At 42.9% G+C, this 26221-nt stretch overlaps 1 protein-coding gene across 8 annotated transcripts in view; it reads left to right on the top strand.

Moving 5' to 3' along the window:
- The window catches only part of FBRSL1 (fibrosin like 1), a 790252-nt gene extending 768662 nt beyond the window's left edge, over positions 1 to 21590 (top strand). For all 8 annotated transcript variants that reach the window (XM_081893242.1, XM_081893244.1, XM_081893247.1 and 5 more), the window contains 5 exons: positions 997 to 1129; positions 11621 to 11704; positions 14328 to 14411; positions 16886 to 17114; positions 19251 to 21590. In XM_081893242.1, coding sequence (XP_081749368.1) covers positions 997 to 1129; positions 11621 to 11704; positions 14328 to 14411; positions 16886 to 17114; positions 19251 to 20487 — 1767 coding nt within the window. In that variant the 3' untranslated portion in view covers positions 20488 to 21590. The remainder of the gene's footprint in view (positions 1 to 996; positions 1130 to 11620; positions 11705 to 14327; positions 14412 to 16885; positions 17115 to 19250) is intronic.
- Positions 21591 to 26221: the final 4631 nt, after the last annotated feature.

Genomic DNA, 26221 nt, shown 5'->3' with positions numbered 1-26221 from the left:
TTGGCTATGCTGTCTGAGGCCGATGGGAGTTGGAGAACAGCAACATCAGGAGGGAACCATATTGATTACCCCTGCCTTTCACATAACCAGGAGAGGAAGAAGAGAGGTTGCACTGCTCCTTTTCGTAGCAGCCTTTCAGCTCCCGCAAAGTTTTGTTTATTATTCCATTACTTATGCTCTCTGCGGTCATGGAATATATGCCATCCTTTCATAGGTCATTTATAGCTGTTCTCTCTTATGAGGAAAGTATGAAGCTTCTGCTTAACCTCCAAGGATACACTTGAGTGTCCTCCTAACAAATGGGCACTGTTTTCGCACACTTGTTTTTATCAGCATGCGAAAGAAAGCTCTGTCCTCAAAGCATATTGAAATAAACGGGGCTGTGTAGCACTCTGAATGCAGGGAGCAGATTCTTTCCTCATCCTCTTCCTTTTCCATGAGTCTTTCATGCTGCGCTTTCTTTGCCCCAGGAAAGGGATAGCCTCCACAAACCTCTGTCTTTTTCCGTCTCTCTCTGTGAACTGAACTGAAGCAACCAAGCATGCGACTCTTGTCATCCAACTCTTTGAGGGTTAGTTCTGTCTGCAGCTTTCAGCCTGTGGAATATGTTTGTGCCGGGCTGAGGCTGCAGACTGATCCGAGGGGCGCACGACTCACTCAGCATATCACATTGCATTCTCCTGCTGAGTTAATGCCATGGGGCTAAGAGCTCATTTCAGAACTTATTCATGGAGATGGAGGAGGAGGAGGCAAGCAGGCAGGCAGGCAGGCAGCTGAGAAGCTGTGGAGTGAAATGGCCTCATAGAGGCTACTGTCAGAGCATGACTCTCAGTATGAGACCACAGATGCTGCCATCACTCTGGCTAACTCTCCCTGGCGGTGCTAACGCAGGCGTGAAGTATGAGCCCTTTTACTGCTTTCCTCCCCCCTCCCCTTTTCTCTGTAGTAAAGGAAAGAAAAATGTATAATGAGATGTTTTTTTGTATCCTTTGACAGCAAATGCAACTGGATCCCCACAAGCTAGAGATAGGTGGGAAACTTGACCTGTTCAGCAGACCTCCTGCCCCTGGTGTGTTCCCAGGGTTCCATTATCCTCAAGATCTCGCCCGGCCACTCTTTTCCACCACAGGTGAGGAGGAATGAGTGTTGAATAAGTATGGACACATGCGTTTAATTGTTCCCTTCCCCTCCCTTTTATTCTGTGCAAAATTTAGTAATCATTAATACGTGTGCAGACATGGTCAGAAAGCTTTCTTCCTCTTAAGACCACTAGTTTTATAAACATTGAAGCCTTGGGGCCGAAACACCCAATCACCCAAATGGCCTGTGCAGACTCAGGTTTGGCTGGATCCTTTCCTACTTCACAAATCAAAGTAATTCTCTCTCACACATTGTACCTAAAATAAGAATAAATGGCATACAAACTTAAAACAGACGAAAGGGAGGTATGGGGAAGTCGGTATATGTTTAGTGTTGTGTATGTTTCTGTTTTGTGTTGTGTTTGTTTTTTATTATGTGTTTGAAAAATGAATAAAAATTTTTTTTTATAAAATACAAACTTAAAACAGACACTGTCTCAATGAATTCTGAATATTGTCTGGCATAGATTGCTAATTTCTTCCAGAAGCCTAAATTAGTAAACATATTTTCAGATGGCTATGAGAAGACAATATGGAGGATGCCCATTCGTATCTCCAGTGAGAAGGGATTTCCACAATTGGGGTGCTTTGACAGAGAAATAGATCTATTAAGGCTTCAGCTCTATGCATACTTCTTGGGAAATAAGCTCCACTGAATACAGTCGGGATGTATAGGGTTGCAGAGCATAGGCAACAGATTAAAGGACGCCTTTATTTCAGTCCCAGATAAATGACCCAACCCACCTGTGAGTATATTAATCACAAGAGAGATTGGACTGTAAATCTCAATAAAGTTGGTTATCGGAGGAGAGCAGGATGAACAAACATTGTGGCTCTTATAGAGAAATGAATAAATCTTTTACTTTACAGTATCTAAGGCTTTCTAGTCACTTTATGGAACAAGAGTATAGTTGGGGTGAATCATGGTTTCTGCCGTATTGCCTTGTTACTGCAAAAAGACTTAAGTTATCTTAGGCCCACCTGGCTTTGGGATGAATGTTCAGCTGCCTGGCAGACATTATATTTAATAACTCCCCGACAGCCCACAATATTGTCCCTGGCTTTCTCCAAAGGATTTCTTTCCTTTTCTTTTTTTTAATTCTTATTATTATCAGCCCCATGTAGTCAAGTTTGTAAGCTGTCTCATTTGAAGAAATCTCCCATCCGTTATACACCTTCTGAAATCCTACAGGATTAGAGAGATGACAGCCTCCATCCGTCTCAAAGCAGTCGAGCAACTTGCTATGTTTATAGATAACACCGCGTCCCGCTAGCCATGGCAGCTTTTCTCTCTGGAGTTTCCTTAACTCGTTTTCTGGTTGCTTAGAGCCAATTCACTCGATCACTTTTCAGTCATTTCATGGTGAGCCAGTGGTTTCCACATCATGTTCCTAGGAACCCAGAGGTTCATCAGAATGCTTATCAAGAGCACATTCCTAACTGTCTTCCCCTGCAACACACAGCCACTGGAAAAGCTTGGGTATATTCTAGGGCAGACAGCTTAAATCTGTTTGTACCCAAAACTGGCTCCAATTTGAGGGAACTCTTGGCAACATCCAAACCTAGGCCAACCTTCTCCTTTTCACTAATGAAACCCACTTGCTCCTGAGCAAACAGTAGAGTCTAGATATCCCAGAATGTCTCACGCCACTAGAGACTGCCTCTCTAGAATATGAGCTTGCATGCTTGGCCAATAACGGACACCAACCTTGGTGTGTATCCATTTCAGGCATTGTACTGAATGCACAAAAAATGATATTCACGCCTCTGGTGTGCAGACACAGCTGTGCAAAATCTCCTGCAAGAATAACAAAAATGCAAGTTATCAAGTCTGGAGACTTTCTTGAGACAGAGACAGATAGAACAGAACATGTAATCCAATTTCTAAGCGGGAACCTGTAGTCCTGCTTCTACCTGAAAACAAACGTGAAACAATCCAAGGTGATTAATCATGGAGTTCAACTTTATGTGTTCTATCTCTTTTTTTTTTTTAATTTTTATTAAAATTTTTCCATAAAAAACAATAAACAAATCCATTTATATATCCCATATTTTGTCTTGTTTGGACCTCCCCCAACTTTTCTGACAATCGTTCGTATTTCAAATCTTCTCTTCACATTCCTTGGTTTTATATTGCCATTAAATATTATATTTCTATCCTTACTTGCCTTTTGACAATACTCCTTCTATTTTCACAAAGCTTCTTTAAAACACGCTAGCGTTGTACTGTCCTCACATATACTTTCCAAATACTCTGTAAATTTCCCCCAGTCCTCAATAAAATTCTGGTCCTTTTGGTATCTAATTTTCCCTGTTAATTTGTCTAACTCTGCGTAATCTATTAATTTTAACCTCCATTCCTCCAAGGTCGGAACCTCTTCTTGTTTCCACCTTTGGGCTAGCAGTGTCCTTGCTGCAACAATAGCATATTGAAACAGTTTGCAATCTCTCCTACTGATCTCCGTTCTTGTTATTCCCAAAAGGAAGGTTTCTGGTTTTTTAGCAAAGCTATATTTTAGCATTTTCTTTAATTCATTGTATATCGTCTCCCAGAACCCCCTTACTTTTTTACAGTCCCACCACATGTGCATAAATGTACCCTCCTTCTCCTTGCACCTCCAACATTTATTACCGGTTTTGTACATTTTTGCCAATTTTGCTGGTGTCATATACCACCTGTAAACCATCTTCATTACATTTTCTTTTAGTGTGGTGCATGCCGTAAATTTCAAGTTCTCATTCCATATTTTCTGCCAATCGTCGAAGTCTATATTATATCCTAGATCTTTGGCCCACTGAATCATTACTACTTTCACTTCCTCATCTATTGTGTGCCATTCCAGCAAAATTTTGTACATTTTGGAAATTGTTTTGGAGTCGTTGTTCACTATCTCTGTTTGGTATCTCGAATCTTTTTCTTTATACCCCTTTTCTTTCACATCCTTTTTAAACATTTCATTTATTTGGTGGTAGTGCAGCCAATCAAAGACATGCTCTTTGACTTGTTCATATGGTTTTAATCTCCACTTTCCTCCTTCTTTCTCTACTAGGTCTCCATAGGTAATCCAGTCACTTCTCATATTAACTTTTTTGACTCCCATGACCTCTAGTGGGGATAGCCAATGTGGCACCCCCCCTTCCAATATGTTTTTATATCTGTCCCAAACTTCCCATAGCGATTTCCGGAAGATGTGATTTTCAAAAGTTTTGTATCCCTTCTTCTTTTCTTTCCAAAGGTACGCGTGCCATCCGAATCTGTTGTCGAATCCTTCCAAATCAAGGAGTTTTGTATTTTTAAGTTTAATCCATTCTTTTAACCAGCAAAGACACGATGCTTCGTAATATAACTTCAGATCTGGCAGGGCAAAGCCTCCCCTTTCCTTTACGTCTGTTAGTAATTTATACTTGATTCTCGGCTTTTTGCCCTGCCATATGTATCTGGAAATCGTCCTTTGCCATTCCTTAAAAATCGCCACTCCTTTTAGTATTGGTAGCATCTGAAATAAAAACAACATCTTTGGCAGCACTAGCATCTTGATCATTGAGATTCTACCCCAGAGGGATAGTTTTAGCCTATTCCACACTTCCAGGTCCTTCTTAATTCCGTTCCACACCGGGGTGTAGTTATTTTGGAACAAATCAATATTTTTTGGAGTTAGCCATATTCCCAAATATTTAACCTTTTTAACAATTTCAATACCTGTTTGTTGCTGCAATACCTCCATTGTTGTTTTTTCCATATTTTTAGCTATAATTTTGGTTTTTTCCCTGTTTATTATAAAACCTGCCACCTCCCCAAATTTTTCAATTTCCTCCAAAATCTCCCCTGCAGTCTCCAACGGATCTTCCGCCATCAGAACTAAGTCATCAGCAAAGGCTTTGACTTTGTATTGGTTTTGGCCTATTGTCACCCCCTTTATACTTTCCTTTTTCCTTATTGAATCCAGTAGCACCTCCAGGACCAGCACAAACAATAGTGGTGACAACGGGCATCCCTGTCTAGTACCCTTGGAAATCTTTATTTCCTCTGTTATCATATTGTTCACTATCAACTTCGCTTTTTGCTCCGTGTATATTGCTTTTATTCCATTAAAGAAGTCATTTCCCATTTCTCTCTGCTCGATGTTTTTCAGCATAAAATCCCATGCAACATTATCGAATGCTTTTTCAGCGTCTACAAACATCAGCATTGCTTGTTTCTCATTCCTTGCAGACAGATATTCTAGAATATTTATTACATTTCTAACATTGTCTCTCATCTGTCTGTCTGGAAGGAAACCCGCTTGGTCATCGTGAATAATTTCTTGTAGAACCTTTTTTAATCTTTCTGCTATTATTCCCGTAAAAATTTTGTAATCCGTGTTGAGTAATGAAATTGGTCTGTAATTCTTTACTTGAGTTAAGTCCGCGTCTTCTTTTGGGATAAAAGTTATAAGTGCTTCCTTCCATGTCTCTGGGATTTCTCTCTCCTTTAATATGTTGTTCATTACTTCTTTCAGTGGTATCAACAGGGATATTCCCAATTCTTTGTAATATCTTGCACTAAAGCCGTCTGGTCCTGGGGCCTTTCCGTTTTTCAGTTTTTTTATCATCGCTCTTATTTCCCCTATGTCTATCGGGGTGTTCAGCCTTTCTTGTGCTTCTGTCGGGATCTTTTGCACCTCTTTCTCTTTTAAATATCTTTCTATTTTCCTCTTATTATTCTTATCTTTCTTTTTATATAGTTGTCTATAATATTCCAAGAATCCTTTCCTGATATCTTTGGGGTTAGTTATCTCTGTTCCTCCCACTTCAATTTTATTTATTGTGTTTTGTTGCTTCCTTTTCTTGGTCAGCCAGGCGAGCCATTTTCCTGATTTGTTTGCGAATTCGAAGTTCTTTTGTCTCAGTTTTTTAATGTTCCATTCCACCTCCTTATTTATCATCATTGCAAACTGGGTTTGTAGAACCTTGATGCTTTGCTTAATTCTTTCGCTGTTTGGGTTCTTGATTAATTTTTGTTCATTTTCCATAATTTGTTTTAAAATTTCTTTCTTTTCCTTCTCTCGGTTTTTCTTCTTAATCGAATTCTGCTGTATAAAGAAGCCTCTCATCACTGCCTTGCTTGCGTCCCACACTATATTCATCCTCGTTCCTTTATTGCAATTGTCTTCAAAATATTCTTTCAATTTCTTCTGTGCATCTTGCACAACCTTTCGATCATCCAATAAGTAGTCATTCAGTCTCCATCTGAAAGTTTTTTCTTCAAATCCTTTAATTTCTAATTTGATGGGACTGTGGTCTGAGATAACTCTCGGTTGAATTTCTACTTCTAGAATTCTTGGCGTTAATTCATTTGATATCCAAATTTGGTCGATTCTAGACATTGACTGATTTGGTTCCGAATAAAAAGTGAACTGTTTCTCCAGTGGATGTCGCAACCTCCAAATGTCTATTAAATTACAGTTTTTAACCATTTCAAAAAAAGTTTTGGGTAGTTTTCCTTCTTTTGATCCATTGTTTCTCAATCTATCCATCTCTACTGACACCACTCCGTTCATATCTCCCATTACAATTATCTTCTGATCTGCATATTCCAACAGTTTTTCTTCCAGATTCTTATAAAAATCAGTTTTATTTCCGTTAGGTGCGTAGATCCCGACAATCAATATTTTCTCGCCTTGCCAATTAATTTGGACTGCAATAAGTCTTCCTTCCTCGTCTTTAAAAATTTGTTGTGCTTCGATTTTACTCCTTACATATAATATCACTCCCCTCTTCTTCTCCCTATCTGATGATATAAATTCGTTTCCGAGTCTCTTATTGATCAAAATCTTTCTGTGTCTCTTTGCTACGTGTGTCTCCTGTAAACAAATTATGTCTAAATTCTTCTTCTTTAAGAGATGTTCCACCTTATTCCGTTTCTTTTTTCGTTCAGTCCATTCACATTCCAATTCCATATGTTTAAAGCCATATTTTTTCCAAATTAGTTAATTTAAATAATAAGTTTTCCTAGGTTTTATAATCTTTCCTCCTCTTCTTCCTCTTCTTCCTCCTCCTCCTCCTCCTCCCCCTCCTCGTCCCGTTGCTCTCCGTTCTTCATCTTTGCGGTAGTACCTCCGGTTGCTCCTTTCCCTTCATCTTCTTCTTCTGCCGTTAATTCTTTATACTTTCTTTGGAACTTGCCTATCTCCGCTGGGCTGCATAGTCGGTGTCTTTTGTTCTTATAGGTAAAGGAGATCCCCTCCGGGAACTCCCATCTGAATTCTATGTTATTCTTTTTGAGAATTTGTACCAGTGGTTTATAGGGGTCTCTCCGCTTCAACAGTTTAATTGGGATGTCTTTAAAAATAATTATGTAGAAACCATCTATGGACAGTCTTTTTTCCCTATTTTTTTGTAGAACCAAATTTCTCATATCTCTATCCTTAAATGTTATCAAGCAGTCCCCGGGGTATTTCTTCGCTTTGGTCGTTCTTACCTTCATCCTAAAGGCGTTCTGAATAGAGTTTGCCACTTCCACCTCTTGGAATTCCAACCATTGTGCCAGTTCTCTTGTTAATCTTTGTTTAATATTCTCATTATGAATTTCAGGTATCCCTCTCATCCTTAAATTAACTTCCCATTGTCGAAGTTCATTCATGGAGATGGCATCCCACATTTCTTCTTGTGATTTGTTGGATTCCATGAGACCCGCCCTGATTTTGTCCTCTTCCCGTTTCAATTCCCTCATTTCCAGTTTGGTCTTTTTCATTCCCTCCTCTAGCACATGGGTTCTCTTAGATACTTCTTTAATTTGTCCTTTCAATTCATTTACCGTCTCATCTATTTTCTTATCCATTTTCCCAATCTTTGCATCTAATTGTTCTATTTTTGTTTCTAAATTCTTTTCACTCTGCCTAATTTCACCAAACATTTTCAATATTTCAGATCTAAAATCTGTTTCTTGTTTGGATCCCTTTCTTTCTCCCGGTGTCCCCCCTTCGCCACTTTTTTTCTGTGTATGCGACATTTCACCCAATTTAATCAATGACCCTCTTCTAAATAAATCAGTTATTTGTCCCCCTTTCCACCAAAGAGTCCAATTAGTCCCCCCTGATACAATCCTCAATGCCCCTTAAATTCTATAGTCTGTTATATTTTTGAGTCTGTTTTTGGTCCTATTGTAGTTGTGTCCAGTAACCAATCTCCCTAATCAAAGTTCCTTCTTCTTGCCCCCACTTGGGCTAATCCACCGATTAGAATTATTGGTTATCAGCTTCCAAGTCCAAAATCCAGAGTATCAGTCCAATCAGTACTTAGTCTTGAATCTTCCTGCCACCAATCAGGCTAATCCATATCATGTATTATGGGGCCACCCTCTTAAAATTTTTGTTCCTTCTTGGTCTTCCTGCCCTCAATCGGGCTAATTCCCATAAAAGTTCGGGCTAATGGGGTGTTCCGGGGGTTAAGCAACAGTAGGTTGAGTCCCAATTAAATTTCTTCCCGACAAACAGGGATCCCACCTCAGTAGCAAGTTTTCCCAAAGAAACCAGAGAGACCAGCCGAAATCGGACGGCAAGAATAATAAAAAAAAAGAAAGAAAGAAAAAATTATGTGTTCTATCTCCATTGATTACTAGGGCTAAGCTGTGTTGGCTATCTCTGCTTTTTTAGCTATTGCTTTTCTTCTGCCTTTTAGCTCCAAACCTGGGGGCTGATTCACAGATGCACATACATCACTTGACTATTCTGTAGTGGATTACCCTAAATTAAAAATGCGGTCACAGGAAATTACCCTATACCAAGTTAGACTGTCTAGTTCTCCAGGATTTCAGGCTGGGTTTCCCAGCCATACCTGGAGATGTCAGGGATTGAATCTCTGGCATTCTGCATGCAAAGCAAGTGATGTACTGCTGAACTACAGCTTTCACACATACATGTAATCACTTGGTGGAGAATCACAAGAGGGGAAGAGTGCTGTTGCACTCAGATCCTGCTTTCGGACTTTCCGTGGGCATATGGTTGGCAACTCCGAGAACAGGATGCTTGGAGTACATTTGCAAGTGGCCCAATCCAGCAGGCTCTAGGCCTATTGTAATTAAAAGAAGCAAACAAAAACTGAAGTAGTCACCTGACCTTTCTTCCCTTTTCCACTCCAAAAGTTAGAATGACAAGTTTCAGAGCAGTCCATTTTAATCTCACACCTACAAATTTGAATTGCCCAAGACTACACCACTTCCATCTTACTGAAATGGCTAGATACGTGTTTATAACTAGGTCTGCTCTGCATTGTTTGTAAGAGTCAAAAGGCTTTCATCCAACAAAGTTGTCCCATTCACACAACAATTTATGCTTTGCACAGTGGAGTTTCCCCTCCTTCTCCTGCCTCCCCCTCAATTCCGTCCTGACCCACCTGAGATGGGGGGGAGGTCCACTGCAGAAGATGAAGTGTCTGTGCAAAGAGACAACTTTGTTGAATGCTACTCCATTTCTTGCTACTTGTTCACACTTACCTGAACTGCTGCCAACGTTTGTTTTAGGAATCTCCACGAAGAGAAAGAGAAATGGAAATGACCAGAATAAATGCAAAGTACAAGATGTAGATAAACTTCAAAAAGTTGCAAGAAGGGAGGGAGGGAGGGGGAGAGAGAGAGCCAAAAGTTTACTGAGCATGATGTACCATTTATCATCTATGCATCCATGCTTTTTAACTTGCATATCAGATTCTGCCTAATGCTGATAAAAGGGTGCTGGTTTGACACTCCTCCTGCTGAGTTGAAATCCTGCTTCACCTCACATAGCAAAGTGCAGTGTTAGAGGAGCCACAGAAAGGCATGCCAAATATATATATATATTCCACCTCCATTTTCCAACAGGAATAAGAGAAAAATGCTTCCCTCTCCATTTTGAATGGCCTTCCCTTTTCCACTAATGCCTGTGCCATGATCCTGTTCATTTGAAGTCTCACCATATGATAAATTAAGAATAATAAAACAAAACCCACATATGACCATTCCCAGTGTGAGAGCTGCCCAACTTCTCTTTTGGCCTCCTGTAAACTGCATTTTGCATGACTTCACAGTATGTACTGTAGGAATATTGTGTTTGATCTTGGAAGGCATTTCCCCACATCTGCTAGATTTACACGATGGTCTTCTAGCAGCCAGGAGGGGTGTGGAAAGAGCTCCAGCACGCAGCTGACTGTGAATGGAGACAACACACTGCGTGTCGGAAAGCAGATTAATGAGAAAATGATAAGGCTAAATATAAATATACATACATATACATGGGGTGTGGGGGTGTGTACCACACACCCCATCTCCTTGATGGGGATAGATTGGAGAGAACCCAAATTTTTTTCAGATTTGTTGGATGTTAGGTGTTGTGGGATTTTTCAAGCCCAGTAAAATTCTGCCTGGCAAACAGGAATTCTCAGCTAGTTGAGCAGGAGGAGGAAATATCACTCAACTGAGGGATGCTTAGTTGCTGGGCCCTCCAAGTCCATATTTACCCATCCCACGCCAACAGAACCTGTGCTCAGAAATGCCTTACTCTCATGATTTTTGTAACTTTCACAAAATGCTTCTTCCCTGCCCCATACTACATGAAGCATTACCAGAAATATCATTTCTCCCAACTATTTCTCTGCAACCAAAATACCAAAAACGACACCTGGAACCCCACATCAGCCAGTAACCGGAGCTGATGATACTAGTACTGTAGAGTGCTGGGAGGGAAGGGAGTTTCTGCTTCAGATCACACATCAGCTACAAATTCAAAGTGGCCATAGGCAACCCCTAGGGTTGTATTCAACATAGCATTAAGGAGATTGCATTTCTGCTTGCCTGCTGGAATGATCTCCCTTCTCCTCTCAGCACACTGTTTTGGAGGTTCTCCTGATGCACTGGAACAGATTTGGGGAGCTGCACTGGCTTCCACTCACACAATGGGTTAGTTCAACATGGCCCCAAATCACCTTACCCCAATTTGTCACATGCGGATACTGGTCTACCATTGAATGCTACCGCAATGGCTGCTGTGAAAGCACTTTGAACACACGAAATCATGACATAAATGTGGTGTTGTCATGAAAGCTTCACTTCATGACATCGGCCTGGCCCCGTGTTTGTCTGTGTATGTTGCAATGGGTCTTGCGCACGCACACTTACAGACACAGAAAGTGATCCAGCCTACCCAGCTAATATGCCAGTTCTTAACTTGCTGCAGCCACATTGGTGCCACTCTGCTTTCCTTTGGACCGCATCAGCGAGGCCAAGGAGGAGGTCTTCTTGTCTGGGCAGCACAAGACCTCCATACCTACTGCCCAGGCTTGTGCCCTGAGGAGGTCGCTTTAGTGCCAACTTCAGTCCCCAAGGCACACTCCATTGTCTCTCAAGACAGACACATGGCAACAGCTAGTAGTAACACTCAAGAGTTGACCCATTAGGTACTTTTTTCTTCCTGTGAGTATTCTGCTGACATTTTTAAAATACAAAGGTCTCTTCTTTCTTGCATCCACAGGCTCTGCCCACCCAACCGCCACTCCTTTCGGCCCTTCGCCTCATCACAGCAGCTTCCTGCCTACTAACCACTTGGCAGGTAGGTGTAAGTAAACTCTTTCACCTTTTATCAATAATGCTTTATGTGTGTCTTGGCTTCCTGTGCATTAGCAATGTTTTATAAAAAAAAATTGTATAGAAGCAGAGCAGGAGTTTCAGCCTCTACAATAAGGGCAATGCCTAAGCAACATTCCCCACAAGAAATCGGATGGGAGGGGGTGCTGTTTATATAAGAGAATCGGAAGAGACAGAAGTATCCTCTTAAGCTGCAATGATTTTCAGGCTGCCTTCAATATACATCTGAGAAAAGTTTCAGAGATAGCAGTTTTATGTCAAATCAGATTTAATTACCACTGGAAGATCCACCAGTGTTTCCAAGAAACCCAGAGTGGCAATTTCTGTCCTTCCAAAGCTGAAATACTTGGGTTGTGTGTCCTTTTCAACTGCAGAATCCTCCATAATAGTGTTACCAGTTATTATTTGCCAGGCAGTACAAGAGAGCCATGAGTTTTTTTCTTGGAAAAACTCGAATGTTTAAAGGACAGAAGAGAGAACAAGACGGGCATTGTATCTCCCAACAGGACATGCAGGACTGATAACAGGGATGAATCAGCTCAATTGTGCCATCTTCCAGTTTTTACAGGGCTGGCAAGGAAAAAACGAAAACATTTGAAATCACCAAAGACAAATATTAGCTGGTGCACAAATGGCTTTTTTTTGTGCTCCCTAGATTGTCCCCTGGAGGTTTGCTGAAGATCAGGGTGGGCAATGCAGGGACTGTACACAAGCTCCCAGAGCGTGTTCTTCACTACACACCATGAACTAAAAACCAAAGAATTGCCTTGTCAGATTTGACCAAAAGGTCCTTTTAGCCTCTGGCCACTCAGGTATCTCTGAGAAGCTCACAAGCAGGACATGACAGGGATAGCCATATCTTATTGCTTTGTCTCCAGCATCAGGTTATCAGAGATATATTGCCTCTCAGTTTGGAGCTCCCTGTTTTTAACTCTCCTGGGCAGTGGCCATTGTTGCACCCAGTGCTATTTTTCTAGAAAAAAGATGTGCCGGAACTCACCCTGAACACCTCCCTTGTTCTCTTATAATGGCAGTGGTGCCCACCTGAGAGGTGCCTCTGAAAAAAAGCCATGGCTGCACCCATCCTTGTATTAATTTGTCAAGTTAGAATTCTGATAATCTTCATCTTGATTTCTTTAAGACACTTTCTTGCCCTCATACTGGAAGAAGCAGATCTGAGCAAGTGATTTGAAGTTTGCTATAACGTTTTCACTGCTGAGCAAGTCACCCATCTCTGTTATAGATAGAAACTCACACTTGTAGCTGTGTTGACTCATTCTGATTTCACATTGGTAAAAACTGCTAGCCAACACATGAGCCTTTTCCAGTTGTTACCAGTATGGGGCAGGCAATGGAGTACAGTAATTCACCCACACTGCTAGACCAATTAAACTAATCTGAGTCATCCACAAATCTTCCCGGTCAGTCAGTCAGTGACCAGTCAGTCGGTTGCAGTCTCTCATGGAGTTTGCTGAGATGGTGTGAACTCAACTCCTAGATAATCCTTTACACATTATTAGAGCTATCCATTTAGGGTTCTGGGGTTGACCAAGAGGTGCTACTATATTCATGCCCATAGTATGCCGTTGTGGGGAGTGGGGCTGGTATTGGGTGTCTGTGACTCTCACTCTTGTCCATGAGTAGTGTTTTATAACTTAAAAGAGTATTTAATCAGGAGTCCAGGTCATGGTGCCATTTTCACTGGTAACTCATTAAAAGAAGAGTATACAACTCACATATTCTGCCTATTTGTTCTGCTAGAGCAAATAGTATGTTTTTGCCCATGGTTTCCTCTGAGGTCAAGCAGCCCTTTGCAGAGTTTTAGCAGCTCTCAGAACATGTGGGTTCCATAGGCAAAGGACAAGGAAAGCAAATAAAATATACAGTTAGATGAAAATAGCTAACACATATTTCCAGGGAATGAGGTGTCAAATTAATGCAGTAACTCTTTGATGTGGGAGTTCCTAGGTTATGTCAAATTTTAGCTTCATAGTTGGGCCTATATAGTGTAATGAAGGCTGTACTCCTAGACATGCTCACCTGGGAGCAAGTCCCTGGGGCTTGCTTTTGAGTAGACATGCATAAGATTTGTTAGCCTACATAATCCAAAGCAAAGGGGTAAAAAAAGCCACTTTATGCGTGCCTGAGTTTCCTGCATTGGCATCTCCTCCTATCTGTTTGCCACCTCCCCGCTAAAAAAATAATCGCAATCACGTCAGAAATCAGCTTTCAGCTTTTCATTTTGTTGTTGCTATTCCAGGTGGATCGGGTATCAGCTTGGTAGCTGTGCCCATCAATTTTGGCTCCTGGGCTGTTAACTTTCAGCTTCCCTCTCGCTTGGCACGCACAGAGCTTAACTCCAGCACCTGTTTTGCAGAGCAAGTTCTCAAATCCCTTCTCCATTTTTAACACGCTGGGAATTTTCTGTGCAAAGAACCTTGCAGTGAGAAGGATCAGCTTAAAGTCTGGCCTAATCCTACTTGGATTCAGACCATTAAAATATATATATAAAGAGGGGGAGGGGAGAGAGGGGTGCATTTCATTCTCCAACATTCTTGGCTAAATGCCGGCTAAAACCCTGTTTGCCTTTCCAGATCCATTTAGCAGGTCAAGCACCTTCAGCGGCCTTGGGAACTTAGGCAGCAATGCCTTTGGAGGATTAGGCAGTCATACTCTGAGTAAGTACTGGCTGGGTTCTGTAGACAAACCTCCTCTCCAGAGAAACCACATGCTCACATTGAAAGCAGCTGGTGGTAGTTTGTTTAAAATAGAGCAAAACCTTCATTTCCTAACCTCCATTCTCCTTTTGAGAACAAAACAAAACACTGCACCTAAGTGTTCCAGGTCTCTGTGGCAGGAGCTTTCCCATAATTTGTTCCCCCACCCAGTGGCAACCATACTTGGTTGCTTGCCCTCTATTTCCAGAGAAAACAGGGGCCAGTAAAACCTTAATCTCCTTAATCTTCTTCGCGTGTCTCAGAGCCACTTCTCTCACTGTTTGTGAAAGGCATGGAGTCACCACAAAGAGCCCTGAAAATGCCATTTTGGAGAGAGGACATGCTAACTCTTACCATACATGCGTCATCTTCTCTCTTTTTAAGGGTTTATTCAAACACATCAAGCTCAGATCCAACAGGGGAAAAGAGCACTAAATGGGTGCTGTGACACATTTCTCGGAGCTGAACACCTACGATCCAGGAGCACTAGTCATTTTATTTGGAGGCAGGAAAGATTATAGACAGCTAAATTCTCCTCCTCCTCCCAGTACTCAAGGTAGCCAGATGGCTTCTGCACTGGACTTTTCAGTTCTTTGAAGCACCCATGTGAAGCACTGATTTTGCATCTGTTTCCCTGTTTCAGATCACAGCTAATGATTGGTGCTCATGCAGTGACTTTTTGTACTATTTATTTATTTCACAACATTTATATACCATTTGATTGTAATAAAACCTCAAAGTGGTTTTATTCACATGAATAAAAGCACAGGGGGAAAGTACATCAAGATGGGCTATTTATGTAGCTTTTTCAAGATACTTCTATGGGAAGCAATCATAGGAACATGGGAATCTGCTTATTGAAGCCCATCTATCTTAGTATTGTCTTAGTATTGACTGACAGCAGCTCTCCAGAATCTCAAGACAGGGTTGTTTTTCCAGCCTGACACAGAGATGCCAAAGATTGAACCTGGGACCTTTCATATGGGAAGCATGTGTCCTGCAACTGAGCTTAGGGCATTTCCATTGGCTAATCCAGTGCAATTTACTGCTTGATGCAATTATGTCCTGCACCAACAATTTGAGTCCTCCACCAACCCTTCAGGTGGATGTTTAGCAAAGCAGCAGGGAGAAAGCGAAATCTGCCTTCTTGTTGGCACTATGGGGTCTGCATTTAGTCACAGTCTTAAAATGGATTGTGGGAAATGACTTGTTTACGTGCTATTAGGCACTGTTTCGAGGTGTACTTAGGACTGCTGAGAAAGAAACAAGCAATGGTTGAGCCCCCATTTTTTCACACACTAAAACCTAGTGCTACTCAGATTCATCTCCATCCTTAGGCAACATTTCTATGTTCCTTGGGAAATGGAACCTAAACTGCTAATTGCATTGAGAGCATCATACAAAGATGGGCAAGGATATTTTAATTTCAGTCTTACGTATTTATGGCCTTCAAACTGTCTCTGTGCTCCATAGAGCAAATCTGCATATTCCAAATTTAGATTGTAGTAGCACCTTGAGACACAAAGGTGATGCAAGACGATTCACTAAGCTGAACCAACCTTTCTGGACAGAGAGCCTGCTAGATTGGTACGCATTACACTGGAAGAAGGGAAGCTGGTGGGGGTGGGAAGAGTATTGTAACATGCATTGTCTCTTGCATAATGTATAAAATTGCTAGAAATTGTTGCTTTGTATTTAGTCAAAGATTCACAATGAAAAAAATGTGAATTTTAAACAATGTTGCATTATCTTGTACGCCTTGAAAGTGGCACTCCATTACTTTTACACACCACAGAACTCAGTGCATTCTAGAGGTTGGTTTCAGAATTAAAAAGAGTACCCCCATTTTCTTTTTCTTAAAAAAGTTAGCTACACGCAGAACACAGTTGCTGATGGGAGTTTTTGTAGAGGAGCATTGTTGGTGAACTAATCAGATTGACTGATTTATGCCCAAGGAGATTTGCTACATTCAAGCTCAGCCTGTTCATTCCCTAATCAAAGATCTCAACTCACTGCTTCCCACTGCAGGTGGCTGATCGGTTTTAACTAGCTGCATCCTCTTAGTTAATCTCAGTGGCTGTGGCAACAGTGCCAGTTGAGCCATGGATATCACAGCGGGGGAAGCAGGGTGATTTGGGAGTCACCTCTTATCTTCAAAGCAAACGGCCTCATTACTTCCACAAAGTTACTCAGATCTGCAGTTAGCCTTTTTTCTGCAGAGACTTTAAACAGCTACTATTTCATTCCACAGTTAATTACTGTTTTTTCAGTGTCTCTCTCTCTCTCACTCTTTTTATATTATCCAGCCTTGAAAGGATAACTGAGCTCATAATTGGCACTTGTGCAGAACTTATTTGGGACAAAAAGTCTTTTGTTCGAAGAGGGGCACACAAAGAGAACTAACCTAGTCTTTTCCCCTTTCCTCCGGATTCTAGGTCACAATAGCATTTTTGCTCACAAAGAAGGACCCAACGTCCAGAGCTTCAACAACCCCCATGAGCCATGGAACAGGCTCCACCGGACGCCACCATCCTTCCCAACACCTCCTCAGTGGCCAAAGCCCGGCGACTCCGAGCGAAGCTCCTCTGTGACAAATCACGACAGAGACCGGGAGTCAGAGAAGAGAGAGATATCTTCAAGTAAAGAAGACAGAGATAAGGACAGGTGAGGAGGGGAGGCCACCTACTGCAGATCGGACAGAGTGAAACATACCTCTCTGTAAACGGATATGTTCCACTTAGAGTGTTATTAAGCAGAACCACGTTAGAAATCTCATATGGTGTAATTATTAGTCAGGAGCCTGAATCCAACCTTTAAAGTGGTGTGGAAGCATCATGGGGTGTATAGTTCGCATTTGCCAGGGGTGCGAGGCCTGTGAGTATTCCACTTGCTGCTGGACTTCAACTCCCATCATTCCCCAGGCAGCATGGGAGCTGAGAGTCCAGTAATAACTGGAGGGTGGCAGGTTCCCTGTTAGTGATATACAGCAAGCTTTCCGATTGGCCAGTTCCCCTTGCTATCATATCGATCCAAAAGGAAACGTTTGGAGAACATAATGAAAAATTGCCCGATCTACACAGTGAGCTGCTGCGGGTAAAAATCAGGCAGTCACATGGTGAGTTATTACAATAGTTTTGCCGCCATATGCCGTAGCATGCTAACTGGCCCATAAATGGGGTGTAAAGGGAGGGGGAAAGGCATGAGGATAGGAACCGGTGGAAGAAGAGACAGGTGAGCACAACTCAGCTCCTCCTGAAAGGTTTCTGGTCAGGAGAGTGAAGGTGGCAGTCTCCTGGGTGCTGCTGCAATGTTCTCCTGCCAGGCCCTCCAGTAACTAAGGAGAGAGAGAGAGAGCGCTAGGATATCCTTTTATGCTCCACCTATGAAGGGAGCACCATTGGCCCAAATTGGCCCAAGGTTTATATGCCAGCCAACTTGCTTTTCATCCTTCTGCTCAGGTCCCCTCCTGAAAGTCATCTGATCCCTGTGGAGCTGGGATCCCCATGCTTGTGGTGCCCGGGCTCAGCCTCCCCACTGTTCTTGCCTCCCATCAACATCTGGTTGCTTCAGCAACTGGTGCCACCTTGGATACCGATTTGGCATTGCTGATGCTATAGCCAACATTCGTCCCATGAGATCCATTAGGAAGTGTATGGTCAGCAGAGCCCAGACTTCCTATATGGCTTCTGAGGACTGCCCTTTGAGTCAACCTGTAGCAAAATCCTGGTGCAGGAACCCACTTGGCCCTGATTCACAGCATCACGTAATTTGTATAGCTACCCAGTATGTGTTTTTAATGGAAATTTTGTGGGTTTCTGGGGCCCTTTTTCCCCTGCAAAATGTTGGGAACTTCTCTGATTTCATAGAATTGTTAAGAGATGGAAGGGACCCCAAGGGTCATGCAGTCCAACCCACTACAATGTAAGAATCTCTTTGCCAAATGTGGGGCTCGAACCCGCAACCCATGCTTTTAATATCGTCTTAAAAGCATGAGTGTCAGTGATGTGACTGTGCCTTGATCTTTCTCAAAAGGAACCCAGCAAAACACAAAAATATTACTGGCAGAGTAAAGTTAAACAGATTTCATAATAACTCACCTGGCATATAGTTTTCATCATTCACTCTGATCACAGCAGTTGAGTTTCCTAAGGAAATTCAACTGCTGTGATCAGAGTGAATGATGAAAGTTAAATGCCAAATAAGAAAGGGTATTTGAGGATACGTAGGTAAAGTTTCTGTGGTTCACCATCTGCTTGTTTGATACAGGATGTTCAAGGATGCTGGCATCACTTGATTAGTTAGAAGACTTTAAAAAGCTCAAGGGTCTGTAAGAATTGGATAGAAGCAGTAGCCTTGGGGTGATTGGAAAAACTTCCAGGCCCAAATAGACAAACAAATAACTATTAAATCTATCCAGAGTTGCATAGTAGAGGACATTTTTTCCATGTTAATCTTTCTGAAAGCACCCAGCATTCAGCATTTCCAGACAATGTGACATATTGATTATTACATTTATATCCCACCTGTCCTCCAAGGTGCTCCAGGTGGCATCAGCGGTTCTCCCCCCCCCCTCCTTTTATCCTCAAAACAACCCTGTGAAGTAGGTTCAGTTGAGAGGTTGTGACTGGTCCGAGGTTACTTTGTGAGTTTCATGGCTGAGTGGAAATTTGAACCACGGTCTGATGATGAAATGACAGATACCTTTGTTAAATAATGACGGTATTACCAAAGATGCATAAAAATAAGACAAAATTGTTAGAAGACAGCAACATATTCACAATATGATATATTTTCCTGCAGGGACCTTTTGGATAAAAATAGGCATTCAAATAGATCCTCGCCAGCTTCAGCCCCAGTGACTCACCAGATTAGCAACCTCATTCGCAGCAACAGTCAGACCTCCAGTGATCTCACTAGGCAAGTTGGACTCAGTGAAAGGGAAAGGCCTAAAGAACCGGAGAGAGATATTTCTGACCGGCTGAGGGAACCTCCTCCAATTGTGGAGCACAAGATCAAAGAGAGCCGCTCCCCAGTGAAAGAACCACCAAGCCATGAAAAAAGATCCTCAGAGGACAACACAAAGCCAGTAATCCAGTCCGTATCTCCCTATAGCAAACCTGCACTGAGCGAGAGTTTAAAACTTAGCAATCTAATGAACAAGGATATTGAAAGAAAGCCAGAGCTTCCAGCAGACCTTCAGAAGATCAAGAACGATATCAAGGTCAAAGAGGAGCGCAAGGAGGACAGTGACGTGCTGGTTGTGAGCTCAGAACCGTCACAGCATTCCAGAACTGTGGAGCACCCACCACCACCTTCTTTGCATGGGTTACCATTGCCCCATACGATGGCAGCCACCATGCCCATCTCCATGGGCGCTGTCCATCAGATGAGCAATATGAATGTCCTGGATCGTAGCAGAATGATGACCCCTCTAATGGGCATGAATCCATTGCCGGGAAGGGAGCGACTGCCCCATCCTGGGTTCTCCTGGGACCCCGTGAGGGACCCATTGCGAGATGCCTACCGGAGCTTGGACCTGCACCGTCGGATGGACTTTCAGCTCCGCGCTGATCCCATCCATAGGTTCCCCACCGCCGCCGGGTTCTATGACCACGAGCGCTCTTACCGAGACAGAGAACCCCACGACTACAACCACGAGAATCTTCTTGAAGCACGGCGTGAGCAGGAGCGACTCAGGCAAGCGGAGGAGAGAGAGAGGTTGCACTTACGGGAAGAACTAGAGCGTGCCAGGATGCATCACTTGCACTCGTCCCCCATTGAAAGCCACCTGGCCCATGTGCCATCTTTCATGCCTCATCTCAGTGGGATGCATTATCCCAGACTCAGCCCCTCGGCTGCCATGCACAATGGAATCTTGAATAGGAACCCACCAACAGCCGCTTTGAGTGCCCCGCCCCCTTTGGTACCAGCTAGTAGTACAAGACCATCCTCCCCCCGCCGGACTACGCCACTCACAAACTCTGAATCGAGAGACTATTCTCCTTCTAGGAACCCCAAAGAAGTAGAGGCACGATAGTCCCTAACAAACAAACAAACAGGATGAATTTTAAAACTCACCTGTAAATATAAAAGAGGGAGGGGGGAAGAGACCTTTTAAAAATGCACTGCTGTAAACTTTTTTCTTAACTGTAAAATTTGTAGAAATTAAGCACAGTTCCATAAATAATTGGGGAGCGGGAGGGTTATAGGTTACGAACCTTCCAAGCAAATGGTTGCTGAAAATTGAAATTTAATATATAGGTCTTTATTTCTTCGTTTTGTTTTTGCTTCTGTGCTGAGTTAAAATATTACCAGGTTTGTACATTTTTTCCCAAATGTGAGAAGCATTTTTAATGAATTTGTATTTTTTGTTAAATTTTGTGTGCTCTTTATTTACATAAAGAGCTTTTTTTTTTTTAGTTTAAATTTTAATGGCCTCAGATCCTTAAGTAAATACAAAATACACACCCAGGGTTTCTGAAAGTATTATTTATGGAAATACTGTAGTTTTGTACAGTCCACTGTGAGGTTCCCGAATTGAGGCCACTCACTTTCTCTTGGTACTTTGGAACTGAAGTTACAGATATATATTAAAATAATAATAATAATAATAATGTACAAAATTGTTTGGTTTTGCCTTATATTATGGAGAAATGAATTTTTTTTGACTTCTTGTTTTAAACAACAAAAAAGAAAACAATATGTAAATATTCTGTTAATATAAATGTACACCAATATTGAATTCTTAACATAGGTAGACTTTATAAAAAATGGTTTTTAGAACCACTCTCTGGTTATTTGTTAACATTATTCCAACGCATCATTGTCACTGTCTTTTAAAAACAAAGAACCCCAACTATGGCACAAAACCTTCAACTATGCAAAATAACTTGGAGGCAGGTCCTGGTTGATGTGAGGGTAGGCAAAAAAACATTTACAAAACTACACACATATACCCAGAAAAACCACCCCAGATGCATTCAATGTAAGCATGCAGCTTCGTAGGAAAAGGGCGATCGTTACGGGAAGAGGAAACTTGTTCTACCGCAAAACAAACCCTACAGTGTTTATCTAAATCATAATTTCAATTTTTGTTTTGTGTGCATAACACACGGATGTTCAATAAACGTAAGGAAAAGATCCAGGTTATCTTATTACTGAAGTTTCTGCTACACAGACACAACTGATACAGCAGTATGCGACAAATCTATTTCTCTTGGCCCCACTTCTCTCCCCTGCCAGAGAGTGGGGGGAGTGGGCTGCAGTCCTTTGTTGATGTCAGGCACCTGAGAAAGGAAGCACTCTCTCCTGTGGATCCCTATGGGTTTATAAAAATATGAGGCATTGGGGGAAAGAAGTCCAAAGGGTTAATTTAAGATACTTGACACGTTCACCTGTAGTTTGCAATGACCACAGTCAAATGCTTGTTTCCATGTGAGTTGGGCCTTGGACGTTTGGAGTTGTGTTGCTGCTGCTTTATTTGGCCACCATTTGATTTATACTATTACTTTTCGTATGTGAATTTTGCTATAGCTCAGTTCAACGGGGCATATACAGAGTCCCTTTTATTAAAAAAAAAAAGCTGCAGTCCCTCAAATTTTTCATTTGCAGGAAAAGCAGAGTAGGGAGATGGAACCCCCAAGTGGAAAACTTTAGACTTCGCTTAGAAGGGGCTCTGCACAGATTTGGATCAGAGAAGGAAAGTACCGTACATATACAGCCCCTAGTTGTATTTACACCAGACCAGACCAGACCCCTCATCCTGCTAAGGATATATATGGGCATTGTGCCCCTTCCTTCCTTCCTTCCTTCCTTCCTTCCTTCCTTCCTTCCTTCCTTCCTTCCAAATATATATATATCCAGTATTCACATTTTTATATTCTGGGTTTCTGCTTTCTAGTTAATTCAAACATCTGCTGATGTTTTCTTCTCTTGACTCTGTATTTCCTTTCCTTTCCTTCCTCCCTACCCCCACCCGGCAAATATCCTTTTCCCTGCCTTGTAATTTTAAACATTTGGTTTCTTTGTAGATCATTGAAGATAAATACAACATTGATTTTGGATGAAAAAGGTAGTTAAGTGTTTGTGTGTCAGATCTAGTCAGAGCAACTGCCGGGAGGGAGAGGGAGAGTAAATGGTTTATTGATGAACGTGCTCAGCCTATTAACGCCACTAAACCTTTGGCGAATTTGGACCATTAAAGAGTCATGTGGCTCAGCTGAGCATCTGCTGGTTCTTCGCTTGCAGTCTCCCTGGTTCAAAGATGCTCATGGCCCATGTTGCATGTGGGAGAGTCGTGGAATCTGGGCAGAGTTTTGTGTGCTACATGATGTACCACGCCACACACGGGTGAACGGGTGGGGAGGCACAAAAACCATGTATCTGTCCCCGTTCACCTAAGCACAAGTTTCCAATGAACGGGGTTTGGGGGGAAGGGGGCAATTAATCTTAAGTTACCTCCACCCAAAAGAATTAGACACAACCAGACTGGATGGACTTCCAGCTGCTGACCCCCTCCTAAAGGACATCTAAGAGTAGCCTCACCTGTTATGCAGTTGTATTCAGACTGGAGTGTGGGATGAGAGTTAACTTGTCCTACAATTCCATTTGGTCTAATTTGTGAAGTAGATAAAATTGGGAGGAGGTGTAGCAAGAGATAGACACTAACGGCGGCGAACTATAATATACACCATGTCCAGCCACCTTTTCTACAGTTCTTATCGTAGGCATTTGCTCTGTGTTTGCATTATTATTACCCTCTGCAAAGAGAGACAGACGTGAATTCACAGTGCAGGGTTCTCACAAAAAGAGGGTGGCGGTTTTTTTAAGGGGTGGGGTAGGGGTTTTTTTTTTTGCAGGCTGAGCAATTCTGCATCTGGAATCCGCTTAGTTTTTTTGCCCAAGAAAATCCTGAAGGAAATCAGAGAAACTTCAAAGGACATTGCCCCTGCTGAGTTCACAACCCCGTAAAGCTGCCACGATCAATATTTTATCAGCAATACGCCGTTTTCTAGCAACACACTGTGTTACAAGGAAGAGAGGGGCTGCGTGTGTCTGTGTGGAAATGACAAGGTGAAATTACAGACTACCATTTCAGAACATAATGGAAAATCCAAACTGTGGTTTGAGGCCTTAACTGATGCAAGGAGGGGGGGTGAGAGAAAGAGAGCAGGAGGGGCCTGTAAAAAAATAAACCATCAAAGCCACATGCAAGCTTAAGAAAAGGAGTTACCTTCTGTTACTTCTGGCACCTGCTGTTGAAAGAGCACTTAAAAGTAATCTGTGCAGACTGATCCTTTAACATGTGCTGGCAAAGCTTGCAAGTGAGGTCACTTTACAAGAGTCTCTCCTCCCTCGGGCTTACACAGTTATCCCCTCCTTTGCTGTACTTTAACTAAAACATGTATCACGGGATTCAAGATACGTGCAATTTGAGGCCCACTGGTAGACGGTTTGTTTATGTATCTGGGTGCAATCTTGTTTTCATTTTGTGTTCATTTACCGGCACTTCCGCGAGGTCCATTTTGACTTTCAAGAGCTGCGGCAAAACTCTCACCAAACAGCCCCTGACCGGAGCCAGCCCCTGAGTAATGAGCACTGGAAGAACTTGTGAAATAGGACACGAATGCCACCTTGCTAATTATTTATCAGTTCGTCTCTGTTAGCAGTGAGGTTGCCAACTGGCTGGGCACAGATTGCCCTGCCTGGCTTTTCAGTCCGCCTGGGTTAACTACTGGCTCCACCTGCCAAAGCCAATTAGCTGAGTCAGCCTGTTTGCTTGTGCTCAGGCAGCGCAGATCTCTTTGCCACAAAGGCACCTCCAAATACTCCTTTCCTCTACCAAACAGATAACCAACTCTGTGGTGATGGAGCTGCCCTACCCCAGACCCTGTTGCCTGCTGGAAAACTTGCTGCTAAATCAGAGTTCCTAGCAGGGTCTGCGAATGACCATTTTCCAGCAAAAAGGTGGAATCGGTGGCTGGCCCCTTTTCCTGGCTAATGGAACGCTGTCACCCAGTGGGATGTGAGTGCCATCCTTTCTTGCAGAAGGGCCGTGTGGTCCCTTTCAGTTTTTTCTGTTGTTCTCGCGTTGCTGGCTGAAACATTTGATCCTTTGGAGCACTTTGCAGGAGATGACAGGGAAAGGTTGGCTTTTCACCAGCTGCGCCCAGGAGCTCTATTACTGTGGTGGCGAGCAGCCGACATCCTGACAAGTGACACAAGGATTACCGGTACTCCTCCAACAAGAAGCAGCTGGAGCAGCAGCTCCTGGAGAAATCCCGATGCCCAGCTGTCAACACCCTGGCTACACACACACACACACACAATATCTCTCCTCCCAAGGGAAGACAAGGAGCAGTCATAGGAGACAACAGCCTATACACACACACACACACACACACACACACACACATCCCACAGTGTGCATTTTATTCAGGGAGGGCAGGATGAGGGGACATGATGGAGCAGTGCATGCTTTGGGGTAGGCAGTTACACTTCACATTTCATTTCAGTCAGGCACATTTTACTACAGGCACATGCTAACTAGATCTTCGGAGTGCCAGACTGTGTTTTACAACAGGAGGAGGGAGATTTGCATGGCACCTAGGCGGCAGCAGCGGCGAGAGGATGACGAAAGAAGCTCCCTCCTACCACCAGCAGCCCAACCCCACAGGGGAGCCTCAAGACAGGGGAACTATGGGGTACTAATTGTAAGGTTGCCATACGTCCAGAATTGCCCAGACATAGCCAGGATTAGGCCATCAGAACCGGTGTGTGGGGACAAAAATGCTGAAATGTCCGGGGGGGGGGGGAGAGAGAGAGCTCAACAACTTATTTTGTGTCCTGATTTTTCATTTTCACTTTTTGAAATACGGCAACCCTAACTGAGATTAAATTAGAACAGAATAGGTGTTGGAAGTGACCCTGAGAATCATCTAGTCCAACCCCCTGCAATGTAAGAATTTGCAGCTGTCCCTTATAGGGATCAACCCTGCAACACTTGTGTTAGCACCACGCTCTACCCAATTGAGCTATCTAGATGATACAGAATTGCAGAGTTGGAAGGGACCCTGAGGATCATCCAGTCTGACTCCCTGCAATGCCGGGATATGCAGTTGTCCCATACTGGAATTGAACCTGCAACCTTGGTGTTATCAGCACCATGCTCTACTGGCTGAGCTATCCAGGCTCGTCCTTTACATGCTTGCCTTCTACAAGAAGGGTGCGGTAAAAAATCAAAGGATATAGGAAGCTGGCTTATAGAGTCAGACCACTGGTTTCTCCCTCCTCTCCTCCTCCTCCTCCCCCCCCCCCCCCGAAGCTCATTACACTGTCTGGGAGCATCTTTCCAAGGTTTCAGACGAGGGACCATCATGCAGCCCTACCTGGATATGTCAGGGATTGAACTTGGGACCTTCTGCCTGCAAAGCAGATGCTCTGCCACTGAGCTATATGATCCCTTTTCCCCTACAGCCCCTTCACGGGCAGCTTCAAATGGTACAGTCTTTGTCACTCTACAACATGCTCCACCTGCTCATGGGGCTGCTCAACAGCCAGAGAGGACACATGCACCTAAGCATCTGAAATCCATATCCAAGCTTTGTTTGTGGCCCACACTGTCAAAGACACATGCACAAAAAGCCATTCAGATTATAGCCACCTCACTTGGCAGGCCGACAAAAGCTTCCGCACTAGCTCACGCAGCCTCTCCCCCCCCCAAAAAAAGGACCTGCACCTCTGCACTCGCACTAATAATGGATTGGTTTAAT

The sequence above is a fragment of the Podarcis melisellensis genome (assembly GCF_964234715.1).
Source record: "Podarcis melisellensis genome assembly, chromosome: 16".
Lineage (NCBI taxonomy): Eukaryota > Metazoa > Chordata > Lepidosauria > Squamata > Lacertidae > Podarcis > Podarcis melisellensis.
This window is presented reverse-complemented; position numbering and strand designations above follow the sequence as displayed.